We start from the raw sequence: 25,591 nt of genomic DNA on the forward strand, positions 1-25,591 counted from the left end.
CAGTAGGCATTCTTTTAAATGTTTTTATTGACTTTGTTAAGAGAGAGAGAGAGAGAGAGAGAGAGAGAGGAAGGGAGAGAAACATTGATGGGTTGCCAAACCCAAAACCTGGGTATATGCCCTGACTGGGAATTGAACGTGTTTTATTCAGTGAAAATCATTACATCATAACCATTACAGATCTTCATGCTATTTTATTTTTATTTTTGTTAATCCTCACCCTAGGATATTTTTCCCATTGATTTTTTTACCCCCTAGAGAAAGAAGGAAGGGGGGGCGGGAGATACCTACATGAGCGAGACTCATCAATTGGCTGCCTCCAGCACAAAGCCCGAGGATCTGAACCTGCAACCCAGGTACATGCCTTTGACAGGGACTTGAACCCGCAACCTTTGTTATGTGGGCCGAAGTTCTAAGCACTGAGACACAGGCCAGGGCCATTTTTTAAAAAATTGTTTTGATAGCGAGGAAGGGTGGGGTGAGAGAAACATGGATTTGTTGTTCCACTTAGTTATGCATTCATTGGTTGATTCTTGTATGCTCCCTGACCCGGGATTGAACCCACAACTTTGGCATATCTAACCAACTGAGCTATCCGGCCAGGGTCCCGATCTTCATACATTTTAGATGCAGATTGTTCAGCAGACTTGAGTTGCTTTTGGTTTCTTTTGCAGATAACCTTCTGTTTGGTGATGAAATAATTACCAATGGTTTTCATTCCTGTGAAAGTGATGAGGATGATAGAGCCTCACATGCAAGCTCTAGTGACTGGACTCCAAGGCCACGGATAGGTATGGTTTCACAGCTTCAGAGAGTAAATGTTGTCTTTTTCTTTGTATTTTTGTTTTATGCTAACTAAAAATATAATTATCTGCCTCCTTATAACCTGGTGATGAGGTTCCTTAGGTGCTTGCTAAGATTTATGTTTCTAGGGAAAGTCTAGTGCTTCTGTTTTTGTTTTTAAACAGCTCACACCCATGGAAGTTGGCCTCTAGTATTTATCAAACAACCAGGTCCTTCTCACACCTCAGGTCCTTGGGTCCTTTTCACATTTTTCTGTGTAATGCTCTTCCTTCCTATTTGTTCTTCCTTTTCTTTTAACATACCGCTTTTTAAAAAAAGATGTTTTATTGCTTTTAGAAAGAGAGAAATATCGATCTGCTTTCTCCTGCACGTCCCCCACTGGGGATTGAGCCTGCATGCAGCTGGGGCATGTGCCCTGACTGGGAATCGAACTGTGACCTCCTGATTCATAGGTCGACGCCTAACAACTGAGCCACACAGGCCGGGCTGAATCTTAACTTTTTTATTGTGTTTCTTATACTAGAATATAAGCCCTATTGGGGACAGTGATTTTTTTTTAAACTGATTTGTATGCTATTTTGTCAGTTCCTAGAAAAGTGTCTGGCACATAATTTGTGCTCAGTAAATCTTTAACTATGTTGATGAAATGGGAAAGTACAGGGGTGGGCAAAAGTAGCTTTATAGTTGTGATACAAGTAAATAATACAATAATTAATAATAACATAAGAATAAACTGTGTTTCGAGTACTCACAACTGGAAACCTACTTTAGCAGTAGAGAACACTATTAGGTATTTATACTAAAGTTATGACCATCTCGAAAATGATGTTTTTCTTAATGTGCCTTCATTCTTGACTATTTAAATTTAGTGATGATTAGTTCCTTAGTGTCCATATTATTACTGTCTTTTTGGTTTTCTCAAGCTAGAAAACTGACTTAAGAAATGTCAGAGTAAAAAAAAATCAGTGCTTAAAACGTATCAGCATTATATGTATCATTTTCGGAGATTGGTTAAGATCAAATTGAATATTATTACTGAAAAAAATTGAAAAGGTAGTAGTTATGTATAGATTTCCTTAGAGAGGTATATAAATTTCCTTTTCATTTATGTCTTTTTTTAACATTATAATTTTAGAGAGAGAATGGAAGGTGGAGAGAGGGGGGAGAGAGAGAGAGAGAGAGAGAGAAACATCAGCTTGTTGTTCCACTTATTTATGCATTCATTGGTTAATTCTTGTATATGCCCTCACCGGGGATCGAATCTACCACCTTAGTGTGTTGGGGTGATGCTCTAACTAAACTGAGTTACCTTGCCAAGGCTTTGCCTTATGTCTTTAATGATAAATAGTATGGGCTTTTGGGATTGGTAGGATCTTTCCTATATTGATTTGTAGAACCCTTTTGTATATACATGCTCCTGTTACTAATTATGGAGTATATTTCTGAATTTTAACCATCAAAATTTAACTCTGGTAATTAATTTGACTCTTAAAATATTTTGTATTTTATAATTCAAGGGGCAGACCCAACTCTTGATTTGATCTCCCTAATTTCATTGGGATATAGCATTCGTTCTGAGGATGCTGTGAAAATGAAATATTTTTATATTGCATTTTATTACTTTATTAAAAAAACCCTTAAAGATTGTTAATTCATTACTTCAGAATGAAGTATTTCAGAAAAGATCCAACAAAATTCAGTTATTTTGTAATAAATGAAGTTTTAAATTAATTGGATGTGAATTTGATGTAATTCTTTGTCCTCTTAATATAGGTCCATATGCTTTTGTTCAGCAACATCTCATGATTGGCACAGATCCTCGAACAATTCTTAAAGATTTACTACCAGAAACAATTCCTCCGCCTGAATGGGATGATATGACACTGTGGCAGATTGTTATTAATATCCTTTCAGAACCACCAAAAAGGAAAAAAAGAAAAGATATTAATACAATAGAAGATGCTGTGAAATTACTGCAGGAATGCAAAAAAATAATAGTTCTAACTGGAGCTGGGGTATGTAACATGTTTAAAACATGAGTAAAAAAGGAGGAGGTGGTAAATGTTTTATGCCTTTCCAATTAAACGTTTTTCTGGTGTAGAAGAATTTATCCTTCCATGATAATGGGCAATTTTTTGTGTTTGGAAACTGCTAAAAATTGAGCATAGCAGCAGTTGCTGAATTGGTTGTTTTTAAAAGCCTCTCCAACAACCATAAAAAAGATTTGTTTCTGTTTATTAGTACAGTAGGTAAGTGGAATTAAGGCAAGATTTTTACCTACATTATACCACAACTCCTAAAGGAGATTAAGAGAATTCAACTTACATTGAAGTGTGTCAGGGTGTGATGGAGAGACTGGGTTTTTGTTCCATCTTCATGGGGAAACCAGGAACCTAATTAATATTCACAAGTAAAGAACTTAGTGTTAGGAAGGTAACAGATTCCTACCTCCCATCCATTTAAATTAAGGTGATGTGATTGAGGTGGCTTGACAGTTTTCGTTTGCCTCCCCTATAGGGTCACAGATAACTAGCTACATAAGGGTATTGTGTTTTCTGTGTTGAATACAGAATATGTTGGTTAGTGACCAGAGCAATGCTGGAGTAAAATTCAGTTCTGCTTTCTGCCATTTTGAGTTAACGGAGGGTGTCACTTAGTCCTTTTTTTTTTTTTTTTTTTTCTAAATACATTTTTATTGATTTCAGAGAGGAAGGGAAAGGGAGAGATAGAAACATCAATGATGAGAGAGAATCATTGATTGGCTGCCTCCTGTACACCCCCCACTGGGGATCAAGCCCACAACCCAGGCATGTGCCCTGACCTGGAATCAAACCATGACCTGGTTCATAGGTTGATGCTCAACCACTAAGTGTAGCGGTTGGGCCGCTTAATCTTAAATGATCAAGAATAGTAATGATTTGCTCCCTATATGATTTAGATAAGTTTGACTTAACTCTGAGGTCAAAGTGGAATCGACATTGGTAAAATTGTGAAACAAAAAGGTTACACTCAAATCTCTATTTGAAAGCATAGTGTCTAAATCTATTCTTAAGAATTGAAACATTGTAGCCCAGCCAGCCTGGTTCAGTGGTTGAACTGTGGACATATGAACCAGGAGATCATGGTTGATTCCAGGTCGGGGCACATGCCCAGGTTGCGGACTGGATCCCCAAGAGAGGGCATGCAGGATCAATGATTCTCTCTCATCATTAAAGTTTCTATTTCTCTCTCCCTCTCCCTTCCTCTCTGAAATCAATAAAAATAATTGAAACATTGTACAACGTAGTATTTTAAAGAAAATACAGAAATTCAGTTATTTTGTTGGACATTTTTTAATTGATTTTTAGAGAGGGGGGGGGGGAGGGGAGGAGACAGAGAAACACTGATTGGTTGCCTCCCGGGTGGAGCCTGCAACTGAGGTACTTGCTCTTGACTGGAATTGAACTGGGGACCGCAGGTTGATGTTGTATCCACTGAGCCAAACCAGCAAGGGCTAGAAATTCAGTATTCTTGAAGTAGTAGGTCCCTGACCAGATGAGAGATTTCTTTGGAAACACTTGACTGTAATAGAAGTTGCTCCCTGCTTTCTGGTTAGAATAATTGGAAATGATTTACTTCTCAAATTTCTATTGCTTTAATTTGTTGACTAAATGCTTTAAGATTCAAAATTTGCCTGACTTAAAATTCCTTACCCCATTATGAATGGAATGTGATGGATTTAGTAATACTTGTTTGGGGGGTGTTTTATTTCTATTTTAAATTGGAATAGGGTGGTATTTCTGTCCTCCAAAAGAAGTTTAAAACGAAAATATTTTTCAACTTCCTAATTGTATAAGAGCAATTATAAACATAGAGGTAGAAGATTTAATTGTACAAATTATGCCATGTATTTTGCAGGTTTCTGTTTCTTGTGGAATACCTGACTTCAGGTCAAGAGATGGTATTTATGCTCGTCTTGCAGTAGACTTCCCAGACCTTCCAGATCCTCAAGCAATGTTTGATATTGAATATTTCAGAAAAGATCCAAGACCATTCTTCAAGTTTGCAAAGGTACTATGAATCCTTCTAGTTGTTTCATTGACCACCTCTCATCACAAAGTATTCACATTAAGGCTTCTTAAGCTTAACATTCATTGTCTAGTAAATTGGGTACTAGTACTGCAGTGTGGAGTAACATCATTGAAATAGTCAATTTAGTAAGAATTCCTTTCCAGAAGGGATTGTTATTTACTTTTCTTCATTTTTTGGATTGAGTTTCTTTTCAAAGAAGAGGCTATTTTCTATTTTCAAAATAGAGAGGCTATTTTCAAATTTTACTGCAATAATGGCCTTTACATTGTCCATGCTTATTTATTTTTAACATGCTGTTTTTTTTAAAAATACATTTTTGATTTCAGACAGGAAGGAAGAGGGAGAGAGAGATAGAAACATCAATGATGAGAGAGGATTATTGATTGGCTGCCTCCTGCATGCCCCCAACTGGGGTTCGAGCCTGCAACCCAAGAATGTGCCCTTGACTGGGAATCAAACCCAGGACCCTTCAGTCTGCAGGCTGACGCTGTATCCACTGAGCCAAACCAGCTTAATATGTTTTTATTGATTTCAGAGAATAAGGGAGAAGGAGATAGAAATATCAATGATGAGAGACAATCATTGATCACTGCCTCCTTCCTACATGCCCATTATTAGGGATCGAGCCCACAACCCGGGCATGTGCCCTGACTGGAATTGAACCATGACCTTCTGGTTCCTAGGTTGATGCTCAACCACTGAGCCACACAACCAGGCAGATTTTTAATCTTTTTTTTATGGATTATAAAGGTTTTAATATCTACTTTGGTATGCTTTGTATTAGCCAGGTCTTAACACACGTAATGTGCCTGAAAATTTGTGATTAGGGGTGGAGAAGATTCTAAGATTGCATTTTAATCTATAGTGCTCTATTCTGCTCTAGTCTCTAGAATTGCACAGTCCAGTTCAGAAGCCACTAGCCACATGAGGCTTTTGAGCACTTTAGTATATTGAAATGTGATATAAGTGTGAAAGTCGACCAGATTTTAAAAACCTAGTATGGGGGAAAATTACATAAATAAATATTGATTACATGTGGAAATAATGATACTTTTGATACTGGGTTGTAAATTATGAAAATTCCATGATCTTAATGTAATTACTAGAAAATTTAAAATTACATACATGGCTCACATATTTCTATTGAGCAGCTCTACTCTAGAGTGCAAAGCTTGATAATATATTATGCCAGCAATTTTCAACTGGTGTGGTTCAGTAGTTAGAGAGTCAGCTTTATCCCTGCCTTCACCCCCCATCCCCTCCCAAGTTTGGGTCTCAAGTTTGATTCCCTGTCAAGGGCACATACCTGGGTGCAGATTCAATCCTGACCCATCCTGGCCATGCGGAAGGCAAACAAATCAATGTGTCTTTCAAATCTCTTCCCCCCTCTGCCTACCTCCCTACACACACACACACACACTCTTTCTCTCTCTCTCTCTCTCTCTCTCTCTCTCTCTCTCTCTCTCTCACTCTCTCTGGAAAAATATCGTCAGGTGAGGATTAATAACAAAACACAAAACAAAGAATACCTGACTATTTAGTCAGGAGCACTGACTCACTCTTTTCCCTTAGATTGTCAAATAAAAAAATGACAATAGCCAACACAACAATAGCCATCCAGTGTGAATGAATCACACTGATAACTATTTTATTTTGTCAGATCGGCAAAAATATATATTTGATGTGCCACAGAATTTTAGTAATGAGTTTTATGTGTGCCATTAAATGAAAAAGATTGCTAATTGCTGCATTATACCAAGCTCAAGATATTTTAATCAGAAAACTATTATTTTCTTTTCCTCCACAGTTTAGTTTTATAGGAAGAAATTATAAAATTGCTATTGCTAAGCTTCAGTATTTTGAAAGGGTCTTTTGTGTTAGTGACTATTTTTAGTGAATCTAGAAGTTGGAACCTACATTTTAATTAAAGGGGTAATCTCAGTACTTTCAAACCATATTGTCTATTTACATAACTATAGGAAAAGCTCTGCTAATTTAAAATAAATGGAGTTTAAATTGGTTGACTTGTTCTTAAAGAAATAGTCTTTTGTTTCATTCAAGTGTGGTTATAAATAAGAATTAGAGTAAAATGTGGAAGTTATATTTAAGTTTCTTGAATATGACTTAATTGCTAAAACTGAAAACCGAATTTGAGAAATTTTCAGGCTAAGAGAATTTTTAATTTAAGAACTGACACCTGGTTTACATTGAATTACATAAATAAAGTTAGTTTCTTTACATTATTCTCTTTTCTTAATTACAAGATTATGAATTAGTGAAGACTTACTGTTTCACCGGTGCTAGTAGTACTAATGCATGATTTTGCAGACCAATGAAATGTCACTTAGTTATAGGTTTCTTGAATTGAACCTAAGATACTAGCATTATATAACAGTTCTAGTTAGCAGAAATGAACACTTATAGAAGGCCAGCAGGTAACTAGAAATGACTTGATCTTATTTCTCATTATTAAAGCTTGATTCACTAATCCATTTATGTAATGCTTGTAAGACTTGCTGTAATTCTGTGTTCTGAAAGGAAAGAAAACATATTGCCCAAACTAACTTGTCAGTTCCCACCCCCCCTCCCCCATCACTTTAGTATGTGCTAAATTGCTTAGTAAAGTAGTAACCTGACACTTGGAAAAATGTGATAACTGAGAATAGAAATAGCAAGGTGAGAAAGATTGTACCCCTAGTTGTCTAATATACAAACTGGGTATTCATTGGTAGCTTAACTAGCTTTGACATGTAAAAATTGATAGAAACAATTCAGAATTAGAATGATAAACACAAAAGTATAAGAAATTAAAAAAGTGTGCTTAATAGAAATCTAGACAGTACATAAGAGAAAATAACAATGTGTTACAGTGTTCTTAACCACTGTGTTTAGGTTATATACCATCTGGGAGAAGAAAGGGTTGGAGGGGTGGTATTTTTTCACTTTAATATAAAAGTTTTAAGATTTTATGCATTTTTTTATTGTTAGTAAAATGAAAAAAATTAAGTTCATTTATAAAGTATTGTTCATATAAACTTAATTTTGCTTGATTATTTTTTGTGAGCTTTCATTTAAGTTTTGTTAAAAGCTAAATAATTAACCTTTATAACTACTATTCATATAGAACTGTTGCACTTTAATTTTCCCATTATGAACTGCCTAAAAGAAAGCTTCTAGTTGCTGAAGCAGCACTTAAAATAGTAATAGGTAGAAGAGGCTGAGTTAATATTGGGTCTAAAAATAAATAATTGGGGAAAAGGTTAAGGAGAAATAAGAACAAGGAACAAAGCATAGTATCCAAAAATGGAGGAAGGAGAGGGTATGCAAATATTGTTATATTTTACTAGGTTCATGAAATATGTGACTAAAACACTAATAACCTAAATTTTTCTACCAGTTGCTATAAGTAAGCAGAAAGTTTGTTAAATGGTTTATGGTTTTTGCTAGTTGTGAGAGAAAATGAATGTAATATGAAGTTACGTTATTATTGGTGAATTTTTGGAAGAATTTCCTTAATGCATCAAGCCATTGATTATATATAATTATTGAGAAGAAACTTAGATTTCATTTAGACTGGAAATTCCAAGTAATGGAGAGGTGTGTTTAAAGAAGTTACTGGCCCATTAAAGCAGATTCTCAATCCATTGACATTTTGGAGTGGGTAATTCTTTGCTATGAGGAGATGCCCTGTGAATTATAGGGTATTTAGCAGCATCCCTCTTCCCACTAAATACTATTAACATCCCCCACTCCCAGTGTTGACATTCAGAAATGTCTCCATACATTGCCAAGTGTTCCCTGCAAAATCTTCCCCGTTTGAGCACCATTGTGATACAGTGTGCCTAGCTGGGTTACCACTTTGAAATTCACACAAGAACAATTAAGGCCAACATAAAGCTACATAGCCATGTCCTGAACCATTATCGTCTTGTATCAGAGCTCTCAGGAGTCTAGAATAATTGACTGATGCTGATAAAATTGAGTAGGTTAGTCAGTAAAGGTGAACCTGAACATGGATAAAATAAGTTTTTTTTAAGACTGTCCAGAGTGTATTTGCTAACCTGTATAGAATTCAGTGAATGCTTTTTCTTTTCTTTTTTAAGTAGAATTTTTTTAAAAAAATATATTTTATTGATTTTTTACAGAGAGGAAGGGAGAGGGATAGAGAGATAGAAACATCGATGAGAGAGAAACATCGACCAGCTGCCTTTCTGCACACTCCCCACTGGGGATGTGCCCGCAACCAAGGTACATGCCCTTGACCGGAATCGAACCTGGGACCTTTCAGATCGCAGGCTGATGCTCTATCCACTGAGCCAAACCGGTTAGGGCTCAGTGAATGTTTTTTCCATTAAAATGATTAAAACTCAAGAAGAAGTAGAGGATGGAAATGTGAAAATGTGAACTGAACTTAATTCCAAAAAAATGTATCTTTATATTTATTCAATAAATTCTCACTTTATTGATAATGTTCTAACATACCAGATTATGTAGTTATAAAAGTTAAAGACTCTTAAAACCAGTTCATTACCTAAAAATCAAAAAATGCATGCATGCATGCAAAAAAAAATAGCCTCAGTCCCATTTATCTGAAAACAATATATTAATACTTACGTGTATATGGATTACAGATGTATAAATATAGGCATAAAGTATTATAGCTAGGTATATATTACATTTTTATTATAAAAATGGGCTCTTTTTCCTACTGATTTGTATTTGTAGTAGTTCCTACTTAATAAGTTTTTTGTGTCAGACACTTGAATACTTTATAGTCGTCATAATGTTCATCAAGTAATGTAATGAACTAATCCTGCAAGTGTACGTTTGAATGTTCTCTACTTTCTGTTATCACAAGTAGGGTTGCTTTGATTATCCTTTTTGGTGTGTTTCCAATGTTCTTAGGATAAACTCCTAAAAAGGAAATTGCCAAGGCTCCTGATACATTTTGCTGTATTGCTATCTGTGAAGGTTGAATAAAATACATTCCCGTCAGAAGAAGTGCATGAGAGGGCTGATTTAACATGCCCCTGCCCACTCCCTCAAATTCTCTGCAGTACATTATTGGCATTAAAATACTTTTTTAAATAAAGTGTGTGTGTGTGTGTGTGTGTGTGTGTGTGTGTGTGTTGTGAATATGATTTACAAAGAAATCCAAACAGTACAGTATGTAAACATTAGTTGGCCTCCCTTTAGTTTCCCTATCTTGAATCTCTTTCTTCAAAGGTTACTGTATTTTCTTGGGCCTTCCAGGAGAGAAAGAAATGAGTAAGAGAGAGAGAGAGAGAGAGAGAGAGAGAGAGAGAGAGAGTGTGTGTGTGTGTGTGTGTGTGTGTGTATGGGAGGAGGAGTATTTTAAGTTTCTAGTAATACTTTGAAAATGATTACTAACAATTATACACCCATTTCTCTAACCTTGCTTCCACCCCCCCCCCCATACACATAATACTCTTAGAAATAGTTTCATAATGGCACTTAACAGAAATAACTTATTTTTAAGAAAAGGCCTGTAGAGTATTTTATAGTTGTACCACAATATATTTAATCAGTCTTCTATTAATGTACATCTCAAGTTTTTCAGGAAGTTAAAACTATTAGTTGAATAGAAAAAAATGGGCATTTTTTCTCATCAGTGTTCTGTTTTAGTTTATTAGTGTGAATTATTGCTTTCTACAACTGGTCATGTGTATATCCTTGAATCATTTGATTGTTCTTCGGCATTTTTTTCCCAGTGGGATGTTTTCCTTTTACTGATTTGTGGGAACATTATGTATTCTTGAAGAATGTTTTTATGTTATAAGGTGATTGGAATTCCAGCCTTCAGTAATCCCATGAAGATGTGCAAAATGAAGTGTACTTACTAGATTGATCTTAGATTTAGACTAGTTAGCAGTACCTAACAGAATTGATGCTTAGCCTAAAAAAAGAGTATGAAACGAGGTACAGGGATCAAACATTGAAAAGATATTATTAGACATGTAATACTTTCAACAACAATTTAAATTAAAAAAAAAAGAAAAGTTATTATTGCATAGTGGTTAAGAGCCACACTTTGGTATCAGAACTGGGTTTGAATGATAGCTCTGCTACTTACTGGTTCTTGTGACTTTTGACAAGTGACTTCTGTGCTTTGGTTTTTTTCATCTGCAAAATGGGGATATATACCCTACAGTATGGTCAACAAATCTTTTCTTTATAGGATCAGGTAGTAAATGTCTGCTTTGTGGACACCATAGGAGCTTTATTAAATGTTCTTTGTTTTTCTGTACAACCTTTTAAAATGTAAAAACTCAGTCCTCAGCCTAGTTTATAGCATTATAATAAATTGCTCCTGTTATGTCTAGTACATACTAAAACTTCATTAAATGGTAACTAATAGCTCGACTAACTGAAATTCTCTTGTGTTAGGTTAGTACCGGAATTGGCAAACTATAGCCTCAGTCCAAATGTAGTCCATTGTCTGTTTCTATGGAGCCCTTGAGCTAAGAGTTTTTAAATGGGAGGGGGAAAATGAAAAGAATAGTTTTTCATGGCATATGAACATGAAAATTCTAATGTTGGTGACTGTAAATAAAGTTTTATTGCAATACAACTATGCTCATTCATTTGCATATTGTCTAAGGTGCTTTTGCACTATATTGGAAGATTGAGTGGTTGCAACAGAGACCATATGGAAACCTTAAATATTTACTAATTGTTGTCCTTGTTTGGAAAAAGTTTGCTGAACCTTGAGTTCCTCAGGGAACCAGATTTTTAGAAAAGGCAGTTGAATTTGTCAGATGACTAATAATTTGTAAGTGCTGATTAGGTAAGATATTGAGTAGTCTATCAAGTGTGGTTTTGTGGAATGAATGAAACAAGTGATTATGAAGATTTTTCTAACCAGGACCGATGTGTGTGTTTTGTTGTTTTTTGTGTGTGGTGGTTTTTTTTTTTTTTTTCAGCAAGAGATTTTAGGTTCTAGTTTATTACCAACTCTACTTAACTGTCTCCCTCTGCTCTGTAGGAGGAGGTGGATATTAGCAAATAGTGCATCTCAAACTTTGATGAGTCCTTTTATTTTTGAGGGGTTGCAGTTAACATCCCTGCCTTTGACTGGGGTCTCACTCATATTGCTAGAAATTTTTAGATGAAATCAAGTAGAGATCATTTTTGGAGGAGAGCCATTTTTTCTGCATGAAACCTCAATATGGCAGGTAGTTCTAAGCTTTAATTTGGACCCTATTGGTTGCCTTTGGACAATTACTGAAGTGTTTGCATATTTCTAAACACAGGTGTATGGAAGCAACAGGTCTTTTTAAAAAAGTGCTTTGAGCCTTTGGTCCCAGCTCTGCTTTCTCTCATTTGTGAGGATCCCTATGGCACTAACAGATTGGCCCAGTCCACATGATCGGTTCCTTGATAGGACTTGAGGATGTTCAGACATGGTCCACTACATATTTGAAAGAAAATAGACAAAGTTAGTTTCAAATCTTAGCACATAAAATTTAATCTTATAAAAAAGAGCTTCATAAATGATTCCCAACTATAGAAATTGATTTTTAACTTTAAGGGCTAAACTACCTTGAACTGTTATGGTTAGAACATGAAGGGAAATTGGAGTGTAGAGCTGAAGCTAGTGTCTGCATATCTTTGTGCTTCTTACCCTCCCCTTTAAAAGAGGGGGTGGAAGATAAGGCACATAAAAGTTCATTTCAGGAGTCTTGGAGTCTTGGCACTCTTACTCCCTGACCCTGCTCTGGAGGTCATTTGTTCTTATTTTGTTTGGCATGCTGTTATCACTTTTCTTCCTACTTTAGATGTTATTTTATTTGTTGCCTAGCATATTCTAATATTTGTTAAAACACTCTAACAGCTATTTACAGAGGGAGCTTTAATAAAATACAATTATGTTTAAGCCTCTACATGTAAATATGAATGTACTAGAACAAAGCATCTTGTAGCTAAAACAGTGGTTAGTATAGCACAACCCACTGGTCTAGAACACAGTGTTGCTTTAAATTTTTTATAAACATTAGCTTTATTAAGCTCTTCACTTGTTACTTCTTTCAATATGTGCATTGTCTTTTGTAAATTGCAAAGTTTTCCATGAAATTCATGACAAAAATTTGAATGTGAGGAAAATTTTTGGATTTTTGTATTCCATTTTCAACAGCATATGGACCTGTATGTGACAGTTATAAAGAGATTTTACTTATTAATTTTACCGGAAAGATATACCTGTAGATAGTTTTTTTAAAAAAATTGAAATATTAAATAGGTTAAAAGTAGTCATCTATAATCTTATTCAACATTTTTTGTATAATATCAGAAGTGAAAGTTCCCCATCTGTTTATAGCTTGTTTGAATCCTTCCTGACTTGATGTTTTTATGAACATATCTATATGCATGTGCATATTATTTCCATTTTTGCTTAATAACAAAACAATAAAAACAAAACACACCAGTGACTAACTTGCTTTTTTCATGTATGTCATGAACCATCTTCCAGGTCAGTGCATCTAAACCTCCTATTAATTTTAATGGCTGCATACTCCACTATTATGGATGGTACCACATATCTACAACCGGTCCCCTATTGATGGACATATGGTTGTGTCTAGTTTTTTGCTACCATTGTAATAGGTTAGAGGCTGTAATGAATGGTAAGGAAGTAGAAGGTAGCACTACTACTTTAATGAAGAAACTTCCTTTGCCATAGTCACTTACTAAATGAAATATAAACACTGTCAAAAGTTGAGAGGACCAAAATTGATAATTTTTCTCTGATCTTTTTGCCATGTGTATATCTGAATTCTTTGTTTTTAAAGAAGAAACAGCATTGAAGCATTATTTGGGGGGAAAAACACACACACAAAATCCAGCAACTCAGCATTCATGAGCAACTCTATACTATACCAGTATGTGCCTGTGCAGTGGAAGGAAAACAATTTTGGTAAGGAATTAAAACTTTAGCTTTAAACTTCCAACAGGTTTATATTTATAATGAATGATGAATAAGAAAATTTTAATATTCTTATGTTTTTAAAAAAGAAGTCACCATACCTTTGATATCTTTAATTTCAATTTAAACTACTCCCCCTTTTGCTTTAAAACAACAACTGAATTTGCAGCCAACAAAAGTTAGATATGTTCTAAGGTGTGTATTTCTTCTGACTTTTATTAAAATATCTGTTAACATTTATTAGAGATGTTTATGGGTCATCTTTATCCTTTTCAAGGGGCCAAGTTCACTAATTGCTGAGTTTTATACATATAACAGCAACAATCCTTTTGTAGGTGTGTGTTGTACCCATCTAGATGCTTTGAGATGCTCATGTAGTTTTTAAATTACTTATACATGGGGCATTAACATTGGTAGTTTTTTTGTTATTAAATCTAAATATGTGATATCTGTTATACTTATTTCTTAAATGTAATGTTTTTTCTGCCTTTTGCCTTATATAGGAAATATATCCTGGACAATTCCAGCCATCTCTCTGTCACAAATTCATAGCATTGTCGGATAAGGAAGGAAAACTACTTCGCAACTATACTCAGAACATAGATACACTGGAACAGGTTGCAGGAATCCAAAGGATAATTCAGTGTCATGGTTAGTAAACTTCAGAATTGCTTTCTGTTATTTAGTTTTGTTAATCCTAGGAAAAGTTAGGATTAGAAAGTAGGCTGCCATCCAGGAATGGAGATAGAGCTTTATTATTTACTCATGCTCTCTGACCAGTTGTAGATAAAATAAGAAAAGTGGAATGCAAAAAACCCATGAAACTGGAAGGATTGGCCTTGACACACAAAACATGAGAAATCAATGTGCTTTTGGATTTCAGAAGATGTAACAGTTGCATTCCATTACATTCTTTTAAGTAACCTTTTTAAAATTACAAACGTAATATAGCTAAGTATGAAAAGACATATTTAGATTATGAAACCAAAGGAACTTGGTAGTTCTGATGAACAGTATTTAGAAATTTCCATCTAGTATAACAAGTATGAACAGAACATTATGTATCTGAATTGTTTTTAAAACAACTATTAGGCTAAAGTAATACTGTACAGTTGTAATCTTCCAACTCTAGCGTTTTAGCCCTGGAAGAGTTGGTTTATTGTATTGAAAAGAGTAGCTTTAGGGGAGTCATCATTGTATCAACATCTCAGCAATTGAGGATTGGATTCTCTCCTTACTTATTATATAAGTATTTTAATTACTCATACCCTAGATTCTCCCATGGATTCTTTTAAAATTTTAACATATTAACCTTTGTAGTATGCTTAATAAATGGAAACATTTCATTAATAAAACATGCATGTTGTATTTTTTAGGTTCATTTGCAACAGCGTCTTGCCTGATTTGTAAATACAAAGTTGACTGTGAAGCTGTACGAGGAGATATTTTTAATCAGGTAATTTATCACCCATATTTTAGGAATTGTGCATGTTTCTGATCTTTTTTTAAATTAATTTTATTGATTTCACAGAGAAATGGAGAGAGATAGAAACATCAATGATGAGAATATCATTGATAGGCTGCCTCCTGCATGCCCCCTATCAGGGTTGGAGCCCACAACCCGGGCATATGTCCTGACACTCAACCATTGAGACACACTGGCCTAATCTGTTTCTTCTTTTGCCTCCCAAACCGTTTTTGTTTTTTTCCCCTGAAAGTATTTGTGTGGTACAAAAAGATCTAGGAAGAGAGTATTACCATTGGGAATTCTGGTGAAATACACCAAATGAACCATTCAGTACCTTAAGTTGAAAACATTGGTCTATGATGTCTAAAGTGATGAAATTGGCTCCTTAATATCAAAGACTAAAATAAAAATCCAGATCATAAGTGAGGTGTTGCTATATTAGTTTTTCTTCTTACTCTCCCTTTGTAGTGCCTGTCAGACTCAGAATTTTAAATTAAGGTGGTAATTCTTTAAACATTAAAAAATTTATTGTAAAAGGTATTTCATATATGCTCACTGCCAAAATACTACAAGAAAATATGGCAAAGAATAAAAACCATCCAGAAATAAATTCTATTCATTTACCTGCATATATAAGCATATATACCTAGGAGGATAGTATATTAAAATGGAATCATTGTATCTTTTTTGTTTTTATTTTTTAAATGATATTCAAATATATTTTTATTGATTCTAGAGAGGAAGGGAGAGGGAGAGACAAGAAACATCAACGATGAGAGAGCATCATTGATTGGCTGCCTCCTGCACGCCCCCCACTGGGGATCGAGCCCACAACCCAAGCATGTGCCCTTGACAGGACTCGAACCCGGGATCCTTCATTCACAGGCCAACGCTCTATCCACTGAGCTAAACCAGCTATGGCTGTATCTTTTTTACTTACTGATTTTGAGAGAGAGAGAAAAATCGATTTGTGTTCCACTTATTTATGCATTCATTGGTTCATTCTTGTATGTGCCCTAACTGGGGATTGAACTTGTAACCTAGGCTTATGAGGGCGACTCTTTAACCAACTCAGCTACATGGCCAGGGCAGAATCATTGTATCCTACAAACTTAATCTTGTTTATTTTATTTTGTTTTTATTGATTTCAGAGAAGGGAGAAGAAGAGATAGTTAGAAACATTAATGATGAGAGAGCATCATTGATTGGCGGCCTTCTGCATGCCCCATACTGGGGATCGAGCCTGCAACCCAGGCATATGCCCTGACCAGGAATCAAACTGTGACCTTCTGATTCATAGGTCGACGCTCAATCACCTATGAAATACGCTGGTCGGACGAAACTTATTCTTTTTAAAAGGATTAAATCTGTGTGTGTGGGTTGTGTATATGTGTGTACATACATATATACACATGCTGGCTTTTTCTTTTACTGTACAATAAACCCTTGAATATCAAATGTAGGTTTGTACAGATGTATAATAGTATACACAGATAATAGCAACATTGTATTTCAGTTTATGTTAAATTGTGACAATTGACATTGATGTTTAGGTTGTACCCAGTTTCCCTGTTTATCCACAACTTTTCTGTTTTCTTTGTTGATTTTGAAATGAATTCTTGGCAACTGTGGAAATATTGACTGTTTCTAAGTTGGCCTTTCCCTTCTCTTCCCCACCTCAACCAAAAATCGGAAACATGCAGGTGGTTCCTCGATGTCCTAGGTGCCCAGCTGATGAACCACTTGCTATTATGAAACCAGAGATTGTCTTTTTTGGTGAAAATTTACCAGAACAATTTCATAGAGCCATGAAGTATGACAAAGATGAAGTTGATCTCCTCATTGTTATTGGGTCTTCCCTGAAAGTAAGACCAGTAGCACTAATTCCAAGTAAGTTGGTGATGATTTTTAGAGAATATTTCCTTATATATTGCCATGGGTTATGAGTCTGTACAGTACAATCTACTCCAGTGATCTTATTCTGTTTCTGGTTAAAGAGTGATGAAGAACCAAACTTTATTTTTTAGGTGACATTCTGTTCATGTTAATCTGACTTGTGAGCAGGGGAGATGAGATGGGTGTAAAAACAGAAATAATGTCAGGTTCTAATGTACATAAAAAATTTAGACAAAGGGAAACAGTTCAAATTAAATGAAAATTTTTAGCTTGATAGAAGTATAACATATTATGTAAGAAAGAATTTGGGAAGTCTAAAGAATTGGCTTGTTTTTGTATGAATAATAATCATGCCTTGTCATAATCATCTGTGGATTTACTTTATCCATAAGGGTATTTTGTGTAAATGCTCAAATACAATTGAAGTCCCTATTATTGTCAGGAACACATGCTCTCATACTACCTTTTTCTCCCTCTAGTGAAGAAGCAAGGGAGAGGGGGAAGATAAAGGGATACTAACTCAGTAGCATCAGGTATGCCCTAAAAAATGAAGGAAGGAGAAGAGAGAATATCAAACCCTTAATCAGAGAATTAAATTAGATCCCTATAACCAGCAATCAAATAGGCAACCAGAGTAAATAGTTGGAAGAAACAAGGATTTAAACTCTAATTCTATATCTTTTTCCTACCCTATATGTAGTTGCTTTTAGCAGTATGATTGTCTTCCCTACATAACTGAGAAATCCTATTGTTAGAATATAGGACAATTTGTAATTAAATAAAACACAAAAATTTAATGTATAAATAAGCGCCTTTATTTTTGAGTTTTTTTTCCTCCTTAAAGGCAAGGCAGAGACTTTCTTTTAAAAAATTGACTTGAGAGAAACACTGATTGGTTTTCCACTTATTTATGCATTCATTGGTTGATTTTTTAAAAAATATGTTTTTATTGATTTCAGAGAGGAAGGGAGAGGGAGAGAGAAACATCAATGTTGAGAGAGAATCATTGATTGACTGCCCCCTCATGCCCCACACCGGGGATCCAGCCCACAACCTGAGCATGTGCCCTGACCAGGAATCAAACGGTGACCTCCTAGTTCATAAGTCGAGCTCAACCACTGAGCCACACCAACTGGACCGTTGGTTAATTATTGTATGTGCCCTGATCTGAGAATCAGGCCCGCAATCTTGGCATATTGGGATGATGCTCTAACCAACTGAGCTATCTGGCCCGTGCTAGGCAGAAACATTCTTAAGAGCCTGCTGGGGTGCAGTATAATAGTGCATTGGTAGATAGGCAGTAAAGCTGCATTTAAAAAATGTAAGACACAGGTATATAATAGTGGAGAATTGTATGAATTTTCACACTTTTTAAAATTTAATTTTCAATTATATTTGAAATACAATAATATGAGTTGCTTTAGCATGGTTCTGGTGCCAGTGGGTGTATCAGTTGTGGAGCTGAGTGGGTTGGGGCTCTGGTCTGAAGCTGTCCACCAGGTGTGTTGGGTCTGGAGCTTCTTGGAAGGGACTCCCGTGCAGGTCAAGGTTAGCTGGGGCTTGTGCTGGTCTTGGGGCAGCTTGGTAGGTCTACAGAGTGATCATGGTTGGTTGCTACTTGTGCTGGGCGTGGAGGTGCTTGGGAGAGGCATTGCTGTGAACCGAGGCTGGCTGCCAGTTGTGCCAGACTTGGGACCCTTTGGTGGCACTATGATGAGACGAGTGCACCTGCCATTTGTCAGGCTTGTGGTAGCTTAGTTAGAGCTGTGTTACAAACACTGGCCTCCACCACTTAGCCAGGTGTGCAGCCGCCGAATGGGAGTTAGAATGCAAGCTGAGCTTGGGCGCACTTGTGCTGGGCTTGGGGCTGCTTGGCAGGAGCGTCAGTGCATGCCAAGGCCAGCTGCTGCACTGTGTGAGGTTTGCAGACCTTTGAGAGTTTGTAGCACCAGCAGAGGCCAGCCAACACTGTGAGGTTTCTGAGTTTTGGGGAAAGTCTGAAGTGCCAGCGAAGGCAGGCGGTTTGTGTGGAGGAGCAAGTAGGAGAGGCTCTGGCCAGGCAAGGGAGCTGGGTGGGGCTGCGTCTCAGGGAATCACCCGGGCCAGGTGAACAGTGTTAAGTTCAAGGAAAGCACAGATTTGGCACCTGCCTGCACTGGGCTGGTGGTAGGTGAGTTCAACAGTGGAACAATGGTGTCTAGGAGTATTTCCATCCCCAGAGAAAGTTGACCCCCATCCCTGTCCCTCTATCTCTTGCCCTGTCCCTGGCATTTTTAATTAATTTTATTTTTTGATTTCAGAATGGGAGTGGGAGAGATAGAAACATCAGTGATGAGAGAGAATCATTGATCGGCTGCCTTGTGCACGTCCCCCACACTGGGGATTGAGCCTGCAACCTGGGCATGTGCCCTTGACCAGAATCGAACCGGGGACTTTTCAGTCCACAGGCCTATGCTCTATCCACTGAGCCAAACCGGCTAGGACTGTCCCTGGCATTTTTCAAGCTGGTACCTGTGCTGGAGCTTAGAGCACGAGTCCTTTAAGACAGCCTTTGCCAACTGGTGGTCCACGGACTGATGGTCCGTGAGGTCCGAAAGGTTGGTGGACACCACTGCTTTAAGGGCAGTACCTTTGTCTCAAAGCTTTTGTGATTCTCAGATCCCTGCCGGTTTTCACAGACAGGTATTAATGGGGACTTCTCTTCTGACACTGGTGCCATGGGCTGTGGAGCCTGATCTGGGGCTGGGATCCCTGGCTTCTCAAAGGCGACCTCAGCAGCGAAGATATCCCTCCTGGGCTTAGGATCTTCCTGTTTTGTCTGCCCCTCCTGTCAGTCTGTGTCGCTTCTTTATATCCTTAGCTATAGGAATTCTGTTAAGCTAGTCTTAACAGGTGGTTTTCAGTAATTTAGTTGTAATTTTGATGTGATTATGGGAAGAGGCAAGCTCATCTTGACCAGAAGTCCTCACACTTTTTATATTAGGAGCTATTTCAATAAAAAGAATGATCACTTGCTATGTGCCAAGACCTCTTCTATGCACTTGAAATATATTAACTCATTTAATCCTCACTGCAACTTTGTAGAAAAGTACTGTTATTTCCATTAGATAGACAAGGAAATTGAGGTACAGAGTAAAAAAATCCAAAAAGATTGCTAAGAGGTAACCAGGTGACAGAAGCAGAACCTGAAATTTTATGAAAGATGTTTAATTACTCATCTGTTTCCTTGATAGCTTGATGAAATGACAATGGCTTGGTTAAGTGGCCAGTTATTTTTTGGTATTGGGAGAATGTTATATTTTTGCAATAGTGCATTTGTTGTGGCTTTATTAGCTTACTTATCTCCCTTTTTCTAAATTGTATTTTTCACCCTATTTTTAGGTTCCATACCCCATGAAGTGCCTCAGATATTGATTAATAGGGAACCTTTGCCTCATCTGCATTTTGACGTGGAGCTTCTTGGAGACTGTGATGTCATAATTAATGAATTGTGTCATAGGTTAGGTGGTGAATATGCCAAACTTTGCTGCAACCCTATAAAGCTTTCAGAAATTACTGAAAAACCTCCACGAACACAAAAAGAGCTGGCTCATTTGTCAGAGTTGCCACCCACACCTCTTAATATTTCAGAAGGCTCCAGTTCACCAGAAAGAACTTCACCACCAGATTCTTCGGTGATTGTCACACTTTTAGACCATGCAATGAAGAGTAATATTGATGATCCAGATGTGTCTGAATCAAAAGATTGTATGGAAGAAAAATCACAGGCAGTCCAGACTTCTACTAGGAGCATTGAAAGTGTTACTGAACAGTTGGAGAGTCCGGATTTGAAGAACATTAGCTCTAATACTGTGGAGAAAAATGAAAGAACTTCAGTAGCTGAAACAGTGAGAAAGTACTGGCCAGCCAAGATTGCAAAGGAGCAGATTAGTAAACGGCTTGATGGTAAGAAACTATTTTTGGAAGATATAATTAAACAGTATTTGCAAGAAATGAGCAACTTTAGCAGGTTTGTTGATAGGGTAGCTAAATGTAACATTGCAAAGTTGAGTAGTCAAGCTAGAGAAAGATAAACATTGGTATCTTACATAATATGGGGAAGAAAGTGTGTTTGAAGTATGCTTAGTACCTATGTTACTCTAGGGAATAAGAAGCATTAACTTGAGAATAAAATTGGGAAATATTGAGTGCTCTGCCATGTCAGGTAGAAATGACAGATTCAGTGCTTACTGTGGGTTAGCTGCTTCACACACAGTATCTGACTTCAATCTGATGTAGGAACTATTATTACATCTCTGTTACAGGTGGGAAATCTTGAGAACTATAGAGGTTAAATACCCCATGCAAGGTAACAACTAGGATTTGGAAGAACCAAGATTGTATTCCAGGCATATCCCCAGAGCCTGCCCTTTAATCACTATGCTGTGTTGTGTCAGATCTAGAAAGCATCTGATTCTTCCCCACTAATTACTAGGGGCATAGTGCACGAATTCGTGCATCTTGAAAGGAACGGGGGCCTTGAGGCTGTGGTGGGCACAGGGTGGGTCTCAGCCCATCTTCTGCACCCTGCTCGGTTCCTCCCGCCGCGACCCCTGGTTCCATCGGACAGCCCCACTCCCACACTCGGACAGCGCCGGCAGCAGGTATGAGCGGGGCCAGCGCCAGTAGCGGCTCTGGCACTGGCAGTAGGTATGAGCACAGGGCGGGACCCCGGCGTGCAGGAGCAAAGAATTTTGAGTAACCACCAGAGGCTCGCCCCAATGACAGCAACCAGCACCCCACCTTGGTCTGGCGCCCCCACTTACCTGCTCCGCCATCCCGCTGCGGCCAACACCCGCCATGTTCTGCATTCCTGCTGCCAAAGCCTGCCATGTTCTGCACGGGCTCCCTGGTGGTCAGCACATGTCATAGCGACCAGTTCGGTTCCGCCATTCGGTCTATTTGCATATTAGGGTTTTATATAGATAGAAGATAAGGAATAGCATCTCCCCTTTTGCCACATAGAAAACCTGCTAGGTAAAGTCACTTTCTAATTTTTGGAAATCAATGTTTAAATCCAAGTAAATCTGGTGAAAAATGCTAATTTAAGAATCTAAACCTAAACTAAATTTGACCAAGTTGGGACATTTAACTTTATTAGTATTCATAGATGCAAATTAATGCTCTTAAGAGTAGAACATATTAAAGGAGGTGCTTTTGACCTGGGGTCCATGACTTAGGGGGGACAGGGAACTCCTCTTATCATAGGTTAAATCTCATACTGTCAGTACAAATTTGGGAGGGAGTTGAGGTAGAAAGGTTAAAATCTATTGCTAGATCAGTTCTCTCTCACTCTTCAATGTGTGTGAGGACTCATGTATACTGATTCTGATTCAGTAGGTGGGAAGTATTGGGCCTGAAAATTTGTAACAAACTCAGGTGATGCCAGTGTCTACAGACTACTTTGAGTAGGTAGTGAAGCCGTATTAAACTATTTTTAGGTTTATAATAGGCAAAGGTAAATGGAAATGTTTAATAAAGATGCTTTGAAAGCACATGTGCTTTACAGAAGTTATATTCAATGAACATGAATTAGGTATCTAATGTAGACTAGGCTGGGTACTTCATTTCATCTCAAATCTATTCAAAGGAGTTAGTAAGTTCGTTCTTTATTGAACACGGTTCTCTACATCCTATATAATAAGACCCTAATATTCAAATCAACCAAATGGCGGAACGACCGGTTGCTATGATGTGCATTGACCACCAGGGGGCTGACGCTCAACGCAGGAGCTGCCCCCTGGTGGTCAGTGCAATCCCACAGGGGGAGTGCCGCTCAGCTTACGGCTGGCGAATGTAGCAGCGGTGGCAGGAACCTCTCCTGCCTCCGCTGCGGGTGGGTGGCAAGGAACTAGGGGTCCCAGACTGAGAGAGGGATGTCTGACTGCTGGCTTAGGCCCGATCCCCGAGGATGGTGCAGGCTGGGCTGAGGGACCATCCGTCCCCTCCCCCCAAGTGCACAAATCTGTGCACCAGGCCTCTAGTTTTTTCATAATTTACTTCATAGGGTTGTTAAAATTATTTTTTTCCCAGATGAGGAAATTTAGGCAGAGAGATAACTGCCCAAATTTACAAAGCTCTGATGAGTAGCAGAACTAAGTTTCGTACCCAGTACTAGCTTGTTTTTGAAAATCACCAGAGTAATAATAGTTTCTATTATTGATACTCAGGTAAAAGGCAGAGCTGGAACCTACACTTATTCCAGACAGCCCAATCAGACTGAAGTAACTTATTTCTCTTTTATTTCTCTATTTCAGGTAATCAATACCTGTTTTTACCACCAAGTCGTTACATTTTCCATGGTGCTGAAGTATATTCAGACTCTGAAGATGATGTCTTACCCTCTAGTTCTTGTGGCAGTAATAGTGATAGTGGAACCTGCCAGAGTCCAAGTTTAGAAGAACCCCTGGAGGATGAAAGTGAGATTGAAGAATTTTACAATGGTTTAGAAGATGATCCTGATATTAATGAGAGAGCTGGAGGAACTGAATTTGGAGCTGATGAAGGTGATCAAGAGGCAGTCAATGAAGCTATATCTATGAAACAGGAAGCAACAGACATTAATTATCCATCAAACAAATCATAATGTAGTAATTTTCCAGGTACAGGAATTGTTCCACCAGCATTAGGAACCTTTAGCATGTCAAAATGAATGTTTACTTGTGAACACGATAGAACAAAGGAAACCGGAAAGATCTAATATTTATAGACTGGTAAAATAGATTTTTTTTTCATAGATTTTTAACTTCCTTATTTCTGTACTTGTACACTTAACACTAATTTTTTTTTTTTTTTTAAAGAAAGGTACTAAGTATCTTTAACCTGCTCTTGGTCAAGACTTTTAAAGGTTCATTTGTATGATACATCCATATGTATATATAATTTTTGTTTATACATTTTTGCCTAGTGAGTTTCAACATTTTAAAGTTTTCAAAAAGCCATTGGAATGTTAAGTTAATGTAAAGGGAACAGCTTACCTAGACCAAAGAATGGTATTTTCATTTTTATTTACTATTTCTTTATAACATTGAATAGTTTGAAATCCTCAAATCTCTGTTCTGCTAAACTTTTGATTCTTTATTAGCACAATTACCTATTTTTAAACACTGGCATTTTCCAAAACTTGTGGCAGCTAACTTTTTAAAAATCTCATAACATGCAATGTGAGTAGAAGGAAGTCAACAATATATGGGAGAGCACTCAGTTTTCTTTGCTTTTTAAAGTAAGACTTGGTGCTAAAAGTTTCAGGAATGTTGTATTGTTCAAATGAAGATGGCTTTTGTACTTCTGTGGACATGTAGAAATGTCTATATTGGCTTATAAAACTAATCTGTAAAACAAATAAATGCTTTGGAAATGTTTCAATTGCTGTAGAAACAATAGTGCCTGCCTGGGCCCCCTTAGTGTTGAGAGTATTTCCCATTGTTGTTTCAATACCTATCACTGTGGTAGAGCTTACATTGATTCTTTTCCACAAGTATTAAACTGCCAAGATGTGAATATGCAAAAGTCTTTATGATCTGTAGTAATGATAACTTTGGGGAGAGTGTAATATTATGAACTGCTGCTTTTCCACACATGAGGAGAGTGACAGGTTCCCTGATTATGGTTCCAAAGTAATAAGATATTAATTATATATAACTCAGCCAGTAAATACATGTCTCCTGTTGGGAGTATTTGGTGTAATAAACACCAAATTGCTAGCCTAGTACTATGGAGATGAACATGATGTAACTTGTAATAGCAGAATAGTTAGTGAATGAAATTAATTCCTATTGTGTCTTTATTTAAAAGCTTAGCCTGCCTTAAAACTAGAGATCAACTTTCTCAGCTGCAGAAGCTTCTCGCCTTTCAAAAAGTTCATACTTTATAAAGCTGCACACTAAACAATTTTCCAGACTTTTCCCAACATTACTCCCAAATTATAAAGTATTCCTATGTTGCTTTGGTATTTATTACAATTTTTAAAAAGGGTTTGAAATACAGCTGTTCTTTAAGCATAAAATACCCAGCTAGGACCATTACTGCTAGAGAAAAAATTTTATTGAATGGCCACTTCCCTACCTAAAAGGTGTCTCAATCTATTTTATTTGGCTACACTAAAGAATGCAGTATATTTAGTTTTTCATTTGCATGATGTATTTGTGCTATAGATGATATTTTAAATTGAAAATTTTGTTTTAAATTATTTTTACAGTGAAGACTGTTTTCAGCTCTTTTTATATTGTACATAGTCTTTTATGTAATCTACTGGCATATGTTTTGTAGACTGTTTAATGACTGGATATCTTCCAACTTTTGAAATACAAAACCAGTGTTTTATACTTGTACACTGTTTTAAAGTCTATTAAAATTGTCATTTGACCTTT

General features: G+C 36.9%; 1 protein-coding gene across 4 annotated transcripts; it reads left to right on the forward strand.

Annotated features, from left to right (window-relative positions):
• Nucleotides 1-677: 677 nt before the first annotated feature.
• Nucleotides 678-25,591, forward strand: SIRT1 (sirtuin 1). 4 transcript variants are annotated; one of them, XM_014548165.1, is made up of 8 exons: nucleotides 678-791; nucleotides 2,578-2,819; nucleotides 4,702-4,854; nucleotides 14,323-14,470; nucleotides 15,196-15,275; nucleotides 16,991-17,177; nucleotides 20,565-21,128; nucleotides 23,480-25,591. In XM_014548165.1, the coding sequence occupies exons 2-8, from the start codon at nucleotides 2,607-2,609 to the stop codon at nucleotides 23,806-23,808; spliced, it is 1,674 nt and encodes a 557-aa protein (XP_014403651.1). In that variant the 5' UTR covers nucleotides 678-791; nucleotides 2,578-2,606; the 3' UTR covers nucleotides 23,809-25,591. The 4 variants fall into 4 exon arrangements, with proteins under 4 accessions (XP_014403651.1, XP_014403652.1, XP_014403654.1 ...); XM_014548166.1 differs by lacking the exons at nucleotides 678-791; nucleotides 2,578-2,819 and adding an exon at nucleotides 13,686-13,810; XM_014548168.1 differs by lacking the exons at nucleotides 678-791; nucleotides 2,578-2,819 and adding an exon at nucleotides 13,689-13,810 and having other exon boundaries at nucleotides 4,773-4,854.

This window comes from Myotis brandtii, unplaced genomic scaffold (assembly GCF_000412655.1).
Source record: "Myotis brandtii unplaced genomic scaffold, ASM41265v1 scaffold499, whole genome shotgun sequence".
NCBI lineage: Eukaryota > Metazoa > Chordata > Mammalia > Chiroptera > Vespertilionidae > Myotis > Myotis brandtii.

Bases quoted from the DNA above. Each gene is read 5' to 3' on its own strand.
- SIRT1 (XM_014548165.1), top strand. From the start codon at position 2,607: ATGATTGGCACAGATCCTCGAACAATTCTTAAAGATTTACTACCAGAA. The intron at 2,820-4,701 runs GTATGTAACATG...TGTATTTTGCAG, and splicing joins TAGTTCTAACTGGAGCTGGG to GTTTCTGTTTCTTGTGGAAT. The intron at 4,855-14,322 runs GTACTATGAATC...TGCCTTATATAG, and splicing joins CATTCTTCAAGTTTGCAAAG to GAAATATATCCTGGACAATT.